General features: G+C 35.4%; 1 protein-coding gene across 6 annotated transcripts in view; it reads left to right on the top strand.

Moving 5' to 3' along the window:
- Positions 1-13,187, top strand: part of Tti1 (Telo2 interacting protein 1) — a 729,405-nt gene that overhangs the window by 23,779 nt on the left and 692,439 nt on the right. For all 6 annotated transcript variants that reach the window (XM_090394772.1, XM_090394775.1, XM_090394771.1 and 3 more), the window contains one exon: positions 6,443-6,582. In XM_090394772.1, coding sequence (XP_090250898.1) covers positions 6,443-6,582 — 140 coding nt within the window. The remainder of the gene's footprint in view (positions 1-6,442; positions 6,583-13,187) is intronic.

Genomic DNA, 13,187 nt, shown 5'->3' with positions numbered 1-13,187 from the left:
CACTAAATCCACATTCCAAAATATGATGTTGGAAATGCAATGAGGAGCTTCTCAACCACTCTCCACAGTGATGGATAGCGAGCAGAGATCTCTTTCTGCAACCAAAACTCTTGATAAGATTTCTTAAATTTTGGCTTCAGCTCAGAGTCATTTTGTAGCTCAATTAGTTCTTCCTCCATTCAGTATCGGAAAATGGATTTATTACTCAATCTGGAACTTCCAATGAAAGTAGATCCTTAAATCACTCAGTCATATCTTCATGCAGCATATTCAAATGGTCACAGTAAACTTGCAGATCATCAGTTTGCACCCTACGCTTTCCATTTAACTCGGACAGGCTGGGAAATTGGTAGAGCTCATGACTGCCTAGGTTTCGCTTCAACAGATTTAACTTTGAAATAAATATTGAGATAGAAGATTTGGCCTTGATTAGATTGATATCATTGCCTTGCAGCTGCAAATTAATTTCATTAAATTTTGCAAATATATCTGATAAATAAGCAACATCATGCCTGATAACTTTGAGATCATCACTGAGCAGAGCCTTTTTGTCTTCAAAAAACTCTACAACGGTATCAAAAAGATCATAAAACTGTCTCAAACAGTTGCCTCTTGACAGCCAACGAACTTCAGTATGGAGCAGCGAACGATCAAAATGTTCATCATTTTCATTACAGAGCTCTCATTTAGAGCGTGGGCTTTAATGTTATTCACTGCAGTAATGACAATGTGTAGTGAGTTGTGCAAGCGATTGCTGAGTTTTTTTGCAACTAGATGTTGGTGATGAATGACACAGCGAATGGTAAATATATTTTTATTACTGCTTTTTTCAAGTAGACAAGCCCACTGTAGCGACTTGCCATCGATGGTGCTCCATCACTTGCACAAGAAAGTACGTTAGTAAGTGGGATTTCCTTATTTTTGAAGAACTGCTCAACAACACGAAATATTGACTCCCCTTTAGTGTATATATCTAGTAGCTCTGCAAATAACAACTCTTGAACCAAACTTTCTTCCTTTACAAAGCACACATAAGCTGAAAGCAAAGATTCATTGCCTGGCAAAGTTGACTCGTCCGGTTGTAATGCAGAGTCTGTTGTCCTTAATATGCAGCATAATGTTTCTTCAACATTTCATCCATTTGCATTTCACCTACTTGCCTTTACACAGAATTGTTGCTAAGAGGAATTGTCTTAATTATGTTATGGTGACTTATGTAAAACAGTACTCAGAACTTCACTAACAGCTGGCAGGATGAGTTCCTCACCAATCGTATATGGTTTTTCAGACTTTGCAATCAACAGCGAAATATTGTACGATGCATTCAAACCATCGGTGTTTTGTTGGGAAGCATTGCAAAACATGCTTGAAACTGTTGGTCGCTTTTGAAATTTGTCTCGGAAAGATTGAAAGAAAGTTAAATTTTTATTTACCTTGTCAGGATGTACCTTCTTCAAATGTTCAATTATTCTGGAAGGCTTCATGGCCTCATTAGAGAAGACCCTTTCACATAATAGGCACATTGGCAGCTGCTGGTTTGTAGGTGCTGGTATGTATCCATATTTTAGGTATTCAATGCTATACTGCCTACATTTCTTCTTTGACGTATCTGCTTCTGCCATTTCTATTCTGGAACATGCAGAAATAAGCATACATACATATTTGAAAGCAATTTTTGTAAATAATAATCTTTATCTTTATATCCTCACATAATCTATAATTTGCCAAGCTGTGACACAACACTTACATAGCTACAAGCTTCACATTTGTGTTCACTAAAGAAGAATATGGGAAAATACATTATAACACACTCAATACTATTAATGTAAAAAAGGACCACTTCAGAAATTACCAACAAAAAACTGCTGGCCTGTATGGCCGAGTGGTTAGCGTATCCGCTCTCCAGCCAAAAGGCTGCGGGTTTGAATCCCGCCATGGACATGGATGTTTGTGATTCTCTGTGGAAATACCAGTGGTGGTCGGCGGTAAATGGCGTTGGTGTAGTTGCAGTCAGTTGGTGATGGAATGGTGGAAGTGGAGTTGTAGAGCAAGTGCCCTCCCTCGATGAATCCTTGGACTCCCTGGAGGTGTCAAATAATAATAATAATAAAATGTCTTGGAAACAACAACAGTTATAATAATCAAACATAAGCAATTAATTATTGCACATTTCAGCATTTTGCAGCACACCTTCAGTGTTCCCCTAGGTAAATCCACCGCCAACTTTGGGAACCCCTAATCTAGATGATTTCAAGTGGGGAAGAATTATTGGGAAGCTTGAAGAAAACTGCAAAATTATTGATATTCCCAGAGAGTTTGGATTCTCTCATTTCAGACGAATGGAATGTGTTTCAGGCACTTGCTAAGATGTCGTACTCACTCTACCTCAGAACATGATGACAAATTTTCGGTTATAACGGTAAAATGTAATTGATGCACCACGGCATGTCAGCTTGCAAATCAGTATCATTCAAGCACAGGTATCAGATCATCCCAAAAGTAATGTTATTAGCATTAAGTTTTAAGAGGAACGTGGAGATATATCCATGGAGCTGTGGAAAAATGTATGCAACAAGTAGGCCTATATGCTTGAAGTCTGCATCCCTTTATCTACAACTCGCTGTAGAACATGTTTTCATTGGTGTTGTATCCATAAAAATTGGATAAGACATCAATGGGCTGATGTACTCGTTACAGATGAGAGTCGTTTTCATATCTTTCCTCCAATTCTAAATGACACTTAATCTGCCATGAAAGTGGTACTGCTTACCAACATGAGATAATTCTTGTAAGGAATAGTTAAGGATGCTTGTTCTGGGGTCATGGTGTGGGGATGCTTTATGCTTAATAGATGCACTGAGCTAGAAGTGCTGGAAAAAGGGATTATGACTGGTGAATGATTTTGCAACAAAGTTCTTCAACGTCATGTTAGAGTGTTCTGTGGTGCTTAGGCAAAAAATTCATTTTTATAGATGACAATTCCAACCCACATCGTACACGAGCAGTAGAGATACTTCTAGAGATCAAGGATATTAATTGGTCTTCAGAAGTATCTCCACTGCTCATTATTCCACTTCTTTTTTCTGATGAGTGGCTAGCATGCTCCTCAGATCTCAATCCATAGAACATGTTTGGGATGCAGTAGGGAGATGCATTGCTTCTCGAATTTCCCTACAGAAAACAAACAAGGCCTTATTCTTGCTCTGAAGGAGATGTGGGCCAGTTTGGCAAAAGAACTACTGAATCACTTGGTGCTAAGCATGGTATTGGTACTATGACATTGTGAGAGCTGCATCACAGCTCTGATGTAGGAATTAATGTATAGTATCAGCACTACACATTAATTCCTTAATTCAGGAAATTTGTTACATTTGACAAAAATGTATTGCAATTTTATTGTACAAAATTATAACACATTTTTTTGTGTAATGTAATTTATTAGTATGTTGGCAATAAATTTATGTCCACATTTGGCTGTAGTTTGGAAAATATTTTCATATACAGGTAAAAATAGTTCGTCCTTAGCTTTGACACACCAGTGTATATATAATTTCTGCACTACTTCAACCATCGCTTCTGGACATGACTCTCACTGATGAGACCTTAATAAAGATTGAAACTGGTCTGGTTAGTGGCCTTTCCCATAATGCATAGCATTATATATGTCCGAAAGGGGAGGGTGTGCTTTGCATTATGGCAACTGATGTGAAGTCGTTAGCATATACAAGTAGCCTAATTGTGAAGAAACTTCAGGTATAAACTTTGTTTGCTTATGCCTGGTTAAAGGATTAAATTAAGAACAGTTTCTTGGCATCTTTAATTTATATTACCAAGTGAAGAAACTTGCAACATCTTTCCTGTCATAGTGTTATCTCACTCTCCTGAATAATCGCCTGATATCCATCTTCACATGCTCCATCTATTCAGTCAAATCATTTATTCCTATAACCACTGCTGACTTATCTTGCTTGTTTCCTTCTCATCTCCAAAGCATCAGTCACCCTGTTTATCCTTCTGGAAAACAGAACTTCTGTACCTTCTCATCCACCACACATTTTATAATGGATCTCCACACACTGCTACCCCATTCATCCATCTCTAGTATCTTTCATTCTATTTCTTCACACCCTTCCATTCTTTTCCACCAATTGTCTAATCTCAAATTTCAAATCCTTCATTTTAGCACTTTCTCTCTATCTACTGCCAATGCAAAAGAGAGAGAGAGAGAGAGAGAGAGAGAGAGACTGCTATAATCTTCATTGTAGCAGTCTCTCTCTCTCTTTTGCATTGACAGTAATGCTTAGTTTTGTTCTGTTAGTTGCAGTCACTTTCCTTCCTCTTATCATGCGTGACTTTTTCAGTCTCTTTCATATCCTTGTATTCTTGGCATTCATATAATTCTCTTGCTTATCTTTCTGTCTATATCACTCACAGTCTTACTTTTCTCAACACATTCTACCCTTTATCAAACTCATTCACTCATCCCCATTTTCAGTTTTATTTTATTGCGGTCATTATCATATTTGTCAAAATGCCACACTTTCTGCAGTTGCATATCATCTCACTTCTCTTGTTTAATATCTTCATAAACACATTCTTCACATTCCCTCACACATACCACTCATGAAATGACAATTTTGGTATACAGATATCCCAAAATTCTCATTATCTGTTTTGTGATATTTGTATAAATGAAAGTTTCATTTTCACAAAATGAAACTTTTCTCCTTAGGCCTTCTCTGATCATCCTCTATTAGCCAGTTTCTCCCTGCTGTGGTCCTCTCTGGAAGGAAACACTAGTTAGGATTCAGAGGCAACTGGCTAAGTTAGTGTTGGGAGTGTAAATGCTGAACAGAACAAAAGCTAGACTGAGGAGATATAGTTGTAGAACTTAGCAGGTAGGACTGAATATTGAGATTATAAGCAGAATAGATTAGGCAATGTCATGGAGTTTTTATTCAGTGCAGCAGTGATGGGTGAACAAGAGGTTATCTTGGGAAGTTATATAATACTGTTGCAAGGAAGAAAATTGAGTTAGATTCTTCATATGGAGACTAGTGGATGAGTGAAATGAATTGCTATAGTGGGTAATGAATTTGGATTCACTATCATTTAATTTTCTCAAACAAATCCTATGATAGTTATCATAGGATTTGTAAAGCCTACTGTTTCAAATTAGTTTCTTTAGATATCTTTAGTCTTTATGTCACTTTCATCATTTGATTTTTTTATAATATTATTTCTTTCATTTCTAGATATTGTATTTATCTTCTGATTTATCTTCAATTTTTATCTATATTTATCTTCAAAAACAAACCAGGCTAAAAGTATACAATACATTAGCCTTACTGGTCTTAATGTATGGAAGCGAAATCTGGACAATTAAACAAAAAGACAAACAAAGATTAACAACAGCAGAAATGAAGTTTATGAGAAAAACTGCAAAGTATACCCTATTTGATCACAAAAGAAACGAAGATATTATGAAAGAATTAAACCAAGAACAGTAATAGAAAAAATTAAAAAATATAAACATAAATGGATGGAACACGTTCAGAGAATGAAAACAGAAAGATTACCAAAACAAGCCTTAAAGTACAAGCCATTAGGAAAAAGAAAACCAGGACGTCCTCTTAAACGATTCAACGATGACTTCTAAGGCCGGAACAGGCCATGCTAGGCCTAAATCCTTGATACATATGATGATGATGATGATGTATTTATCTTCTGTATTCTTCTCATGGATTTGTTTAGCTATTTGTGTATATACTGTAGCTTTCATAGTTTTTTTTTTTTTTTTTAATTCTCCAAAGCATATGTGCTTATCATGCCAAGAACCTTCCTTAATTGACTGTTTTACTTCTTGACTCAGCTATGGAGTTATAATTTTTCTTCTTCTTTTTTTTTTTCTTTAGTTTTTTTTTCTTTTGCTTAGTGTTTTTTTCAATTAACTATGGCATATTACATAGTTAATTAAAAAAAAAAAACACTGATCATTGGATCTCTAGTCTGGTTCTTGGTTTTCAGATGTTTTTAGTTCTTAATTTTTGACAGTCATACAGTGATAAATAAAGAAAGGAAATTGCTTGGTACTGTACAGGTTTCTTTCCTGCTGTTGTAACATTTTTATAGGGTAGAAAAGGCTGCAAAAATTTTTCATCACACATTAGTTAGCAGAATAATGCAAAGTTCAAAGCATTTGTGCAATTAACTAGTAGTTAGTTACCTTCTTCCAGGTTTAGACAATGATTATTTAGTTTACCAGTGTGTCAAACATCACATTGGTTACGTGATTGGCTTTGTAGTACAAATCTATATTAAACTCATATTTAACCAAGACTAGGTTACAGACAGAAGTTTCCTTTAGCAGCCTATTAATATGTGAACACTAATTTTATTTTATTTTATTTTATTTATTTATTTTATTTTTTATTTTTTTCAGAAATGAAGATGTTGTGCTACATGCAATCATTTGCATGGCTGATATCTTCAGCAACACCACAGTGGCATCTTGGGACATATTTTATGACACTTTGCTGTATCTTTTTACATCTGTTAGTTCATCCACAGAAGAAATACAAGGTAACATAAGCAAATATACAATTCTTTTTTATGTGATTATTTTAATACATATATAGAATATTACCATTAGGCTGAATATAAACAAGCCAGCTTTCCATACAACAGCAATGGTTAATGATCTAAATCACCTAGCAACTGGCCACTGTTGGACTGCTTTGTTCTGCATTGGTAACCCGAGATGTGCTTAGTATCACTGATGGATATCACTGTTGCATGCTGTTTATGACTGTTTAAAAAAATGATAATAGCATATATTTGCCTATGAGAATTTTTTTTTTCTCTCAACGTAGATGACGCCTAATTAGGACTTTAGTCTTTGTGTTGTACACTACAATTTTCAAACTAGTACCTTTGTTATACCGGATTGTTGTTCGCATACTGTAACAAACTGTTTTTGTGCTCTGAAGATGTTGGATATAATACCAGCAAAATGTCAGCAATAAGTTAGTAAATAGTTCTTTTCTTATCAGTCTGTGTTCTCATCTATACCATTAAAATTAATCAGCAAGAATGTGAAATGCATCCTATGGGATAGATTGAAGGTGTGGGTGGTTTGCAGTGTTAAGCAGGCAGATAAGAGGGAACATGATAGAAATGTAAATTACTAAAGGAGTTTTATAAGATTGATACAAAAGAAATTTTTCAATGCATATCAGGTTGGGCTAAAACAAAAGGTCATCCATGAGCACTGTGTCATTAGTACAGGTATGAGGACTTAATTTTTTTGTTTGGAACATGGTGAATGACTGGAATAGGTTGTCAGAGGTGGTTGAACTGCTCAGACATAGAATGAGCTATTCTGTGAATAATGGTTTAAGAAGAGGTATTATGTGAATGTTTCAATTTCTAAGAGGTATAGATAATTATATTCCAACCTTCATTAATCATATACAAACTATATGCATCTGACTGGCACGTCTAAAGAAAAGAATATGCATGAATACAAACAGATTTGTTATAGATGGATGCATATCCATTTTATATTTGTTGTATTATGGGTGGTGCTATTGTATATTTATTGCATATCATAGTAAATAAATTACTATGATATGCGATCAATTATGTTACCCTGTAAACTAGTTATCCATGTACACATTGAAGAGTAACTATTTAGAATAATTGTTGTAACAAATTTGGCATGAAAATCAGCAATACAAGGACAGAGTTTGAAAATAGGCATAATCATTGGAAATTTTAACTACATTCTGAATGATGATCTAAAATATTTTACTTTTCTGTAGAAAAGTAAAATATTTTAGCTATTCAGACAGAGTCATGATAGAAAATGAAAGATGAAAATACACAATATAAAATAGACAGAATAAACAACGTCAGCAGACTTTGCTTATTCTGTTTGCAGATTTATTCAACAGCATCAGTTGAATAAATTTATATAGAAAAAGAGAGAAATCATTAAACACTAAACTAGCAGTTTGTAAGAACAGTGTTCAACCATTTTAATTTGTGCATTTAGGAGTCGGCTTAGAAATAAGATGATTGAAATTATGGAAGGGAACAGATTATATCAGTGGAATGATCATATAAAAAATGTAGACATTAGAAAAGGTAAATGACATTGTTTAGCATTCAAGAATGTGCGTCACTTCAAACATCTAGTACCAAACCCATTTAAATGTAATCGATCTGCTTTAAACCATTCTAACTTCTCTTTAAATTCATTCCATCAAAATGGGAAAAGTGACAAAATAGATGTCTTGATGGTAGGAAAAGATCCGGAGGAAGACCTCTGAGAAGACCCTGAATCCAGAAAGGTCAATGCAGTTTTTAGTACCTTAGAAGATGGAAATATTAGATTTAACAGTATTCGATCCTAATATTATTATTATTACGTGACAGCTCCAAATAGTCCATGGATTCACTGTCAACAATACTTTAACCTCCATCTTATGCACACAATGCCACTATACATCAGACTAATTTAGAGGGATTTTATTAATAGCAAGTTAGAGTTTGATTATTATGTGTACACTAAGTTTATCAGAAGTTACAGATAATATAAACATTTATATGGTATATATGATGGTACGTATCAGGTATTACATATTGATAAATTATGCTGTTGTACTCCCAAAAATGCTACAAACTACTCATGTTTGCTATATTACTACATTTAAGTCCAGGAATGGAGTACTTAAGGGGCAAAGCTGTATAACTGAGAGGAGACCTCCACATAGCCTTTAAAGGAATGCGGAGAACTGACCAAGGCTTCTGACCTAATGTCCAATCCTCACCTTCTCGTGGTGCACCTTGTTGGGTATCTACCTGGATACTGAACGAACGAGAATGGGCTGGCAATTTGGGATTTAGCTGACCAAATTGTATTCTTATTGGCTTAAACCAATATAGAAAATGATGGTACAACATGACAAAATTTCATACATGTTGGGGCGTCACCAGCTTAAACAAGGGCCCCTGTTGTTTTCGCCAGGGAACCAAGGCAAACAGCAAAAAGTCAGCTACTGGAACATATCTGAAAGCACACCCAAACTCAACATCACCACAGTTAAAGATCGGTACTATCAACATACGACGCCTGAATGGGAAAGAAATGGAGCTAGCTGAGAAATTAGATAAGTACCAGATCGACATAATAGGGGTAACTGAAACAAAAAAGACAAAAACTGGGGTGAGATGTTTCTGAGCAATAAATACAAAATGTTATACACAGGAAATGACAATCAAGGAAAAGAAGGAGTAGCCATAGTATTCAACACAAAATACGAGGCTAATCTTCTTGAATGGCAGGCTGTCTCAAGTAGAGTGATGTAGGCAAATATCAGAATGGGGAATTGGACAATGAGACTTATTTGTGCCTATGGTCCCACAGAAAGTTTTACTAAGGTAGAAGTGGAGGAATTTTTTGATGCTTTAGAAAAAGCAACTGACACAATGAAAAAGGAAAAGTTGGTCCTTGTTGGGGACCTAAATAGCAGAGTAGGAAATGATTGTCAGACATACAAAAATATTTTGGGAAAATTTGGAGAAAAGAGCAAAGCCAATAATAATGGCAAATTCCTGTTGGATTTCTGCTCAGGACATGGACTGGTTATTACTAATACCATGTTCCAACATAAAAATGTGCACAAATTTACATGGAGAGAAGCTGCAAAGAATAAGAAAAGTCTCATTGACTATGTTATTTTGATAGTGATGTTTTCTCCCTGGTGCAGGATACCAGAGTGTACAGAGGATTTGAAATTGGAAGCAATCACTATTTAGAGTAGGATAAAATTGAATTTCGTATTGAAAAGAATAACATGTAAGAAAGTTTTAAATTGAGCGGCTCTCAGATGTGAACTATAGAACTAAAATACACAAATATTATTGAAGAAAAAATGAAAGAGTTTGAGAACACGAACCAAACCTTGGAGATTCACTGGCAAGCCTTGAAGAAAATCCTGATTGATTCAGCCAGAGAGGCATGTGGTGAGGTTGTCTGCAAGGATAGAAAAATCAGAACTCCATGGTGGACACAGGAAGTTAATGAGGCAGTGAAGGAAAAGAAGAAAGCATATCAAAAGTTCCTGGCAAATAAGTCAGCTTGTGCTCTTAGAGAATACAGAGACAAATGTAAGAAAGCTAAACACTGTGTAAAACTAGCTAAACAAAAGTCATGGGAGCACTTTGGCAAGAACATCATCATCAAATTCCTGACATGTACCCTCAACGGGTGTACAGGATGTGATAGTACTACATGAAAAATTTATGTCATTACTAACTTCCTATCTACAATTTTCCTCCAAATCAGTCTGTTACTTGTCAAGACTCCAACATTATCAGATCTTATATTTCTAACGTCTAAGACACTTTGTACGGTGTCATTCCACCTATATCTTGGTCTTCCTCTGGGTTGTTTTGCTGCCAACCTGGCAGAGAACACTTGTTTTGCTAATCTTTCCTCGCCCATTCTGTTTAAGTGTACCAACTGAGATTAGCTCTGCTAACGCATTCTGGATGCTGACAATGTCAAGTTCTTTCCTAATATCCTTGTTTTTAATATGATATTACCATTGATGCCATCTGTTCACGTCTATAATCTTTCTCAGGACTCTCATATCTGTGGTCTCTAGTCTTTGGTCAAGTGTTTTACTTCTGACCCAGCTCTCAGATCCATAAGTTAAAACTGGTTTGAACACTGTCTTGTGTACAGCTAATTTAGTGTTCCGACTAATTTCTCTCTTATTCCATATGAATTTATTCAATTGACTGCCTACCATACCAGCTTTATTGATTCTATTTCCATATTAAATTTACCATCTTCACTAAAAATCGTGCCTAAGTAGCTGAAATGTTTTACTCGTTCCACAGGTTCCCCATTCACAACGCTGTTGACATTTTCAACATTTCTACTTATTGTCATTGCCTTTGTCTTTGTAATGCTGACCTTCATACCATATCTATTACAACAGTTATTCAATTTAGTCAGGGAATCTTGCAAAGTTGTAGCGGATTTATTTAGAAGTATAACATCGTCTGCATAAAGCAAAGAGCTGACATTAACATCTCCAATTTTGATATCATGTTTAATACCACTTTCCTTCATAATGTACAGAGGGGATAATGTACATCCTTGTCTCACACCGGATTTAACATTAAACCATATTCCTGTACTTCCTTCAATTCTAACTGCCGACTTACAACTCAAATACAGACTAAGTATTGTTTGATATAATGCCCCATTGACACCATATAACTGTAGCGTATTGAATATCTTCTCACTTGGCACCTTGTCATATGCCTTTTCCAGATCGACAAAACTTAAATACAGAAATTTGTTATATTCCCATGCTTTCTCAACTATTTGTCCTAAAGTGAAGATCTGATCCTGACAGCCTCTATTTGGCCTGAATCCAGCTTATTCTTCAACAAGCTTTTCTTCCGCAATTCTTCTCAACCATTTCTCAAGTATACTTGCATAGATTCTGCCAGGAACACTCAGTAGGGAAATTCCTCTGTTATTCTCACATTCAGTTTTATTTCCCTTTTTTATATATAGGTGCTATTACTGCTCTACTCCAATCAGGTATTCGTCCCTCTGTCCAGGCTTTCTGAAACTATGCAGTGCAGCCACTGGGAGACTTTTATACCACTATATTTCAGTATTTCTGGTCGAATATCATCTACTCCTGCTGCCTTTCCACATTTCAAGCCTTTGGTGGCTTTTTCTACTTCAAGTATGGGTATATATTCCTGACTGTATGCCTGTTGAGTGTTGTTTACCACTGTGCTATCACTGCTTGTTTCATTTAGCAATTTTTTGAAGTAATTACTTTATACTTCAAGGATATCTTTTTCTCCTGTTTTCATGTCACCTTTATCATCTCTATAGCACTCTTTCTTCCATTTCTAAGCTTCTTCAACAACCTCCAGAATATCTTACCACCTTCTTGATATCTATTTTCTATGTTCTTGCCAAAGTCCTTCCATGACTTTTGTTTAGCTAGTTTTACACAGTGTTTAGCTTTCTTACATTTGTCTCTATATTCTCTAGTAGCAAAAGCTGATTTATTTGCCAGGAACTTTTGATATGCTTTCTTCTTTTCCTTCACTGCCTCTTTAACTTCCTGTGTCCACCATGGAGTTCTGATTTTTCTGTCCTTGCAGAAAACCTCACCACATGCCTCTCTGGCAGAATCAATCAGGGTTTTCTTCAAGGCTTGCCACTGAATATCACAGGTTTGGTTCCTGTTCTCAAACTCTTTCATTTTTCTTCAATAATCTTTGTGTATTTTAGTCTACAGTTCACATCTTGCATTGAGCTGCTCAACTTTTATTCGCTTTACAACTTTCTTACATGTTATTCTTTTCAATATGAAATTCAATTTTAACAACTTGTTTGCAAGGAGATGTGCTTTGCAACAGGGTTGCCAGATGAACACAACAGCTTATGGCCAAAAATGGCCACTTTAAAAAAGTATTAGTTCAAAAATATGGCCAAAGATATAAAATGATTGAATTGTGTGAATTAACATACCAACAATTAAGTGTGAATAAATTATACCTATATATTCGATTGCATATCATCAAAAATACTTTTAATTAAACTTAAAATACTTACAGTGAAACTCGGCTGTTAATTTGACAGCACTTCCTCAAGGTATTGAATATCTTGTTTTTTTTCTGCACTCGAGTCATAAAGGGTTTTATTGTGCATTTGTAGCATTTCGGGAGTACATTTAAATTTTTGGCAGCACATATTGTTATCACTTAAGAATGAACGGATTCTTACAATTGAATCCAGCAGTTTAATTTGCATTCATTAATTTGCCACCTCAAACGCAAACAAGAAGCCATAAAATTCAACCACGGGTTTAAACGTTTGTGTGAGTTGAGTTAGTCAGTAATGAGAAGTTCAATCGGAGCAATAAATGACACCCTGTTGTGAATGTGTTAAAACTAATATTGAATGTTGTTATGACAGTTTCAGATGTTATGGAATTCGATTGAAGAGAATTAGCATTTCAACTCAACACTTGTCGGTTGCTTTTGTCTTTGGGTACTGCGATCTTTTGTTAATACCGCACCAATTATATGCACATCTTTATAGCTGCTGTCTTGTGTAAAACAAAATTCAGCTTGTGCGT

This window comes from Typopeltis vanoorti, chromosome 6 (genome assembly GCF_054136105.1).
Source record: "Typopeltis vanoorti isolate ZY-2024b chromosome 6, IOZ_Tvanoo_1.0, whole genome shotgun sequence".
Taxonomy (NCBI): Eukaryota; Metazoa; Arthropoda; class Arachnida; order Uropygi; family Thelyphonidae; genus Typopeltis; species Typopeltis vanoorti.
The sequence above is the reverse complement of the archived record's forward strand: the minus strand, read 5'-3'. Positions and strand labels throughout refer to the sequence as shown.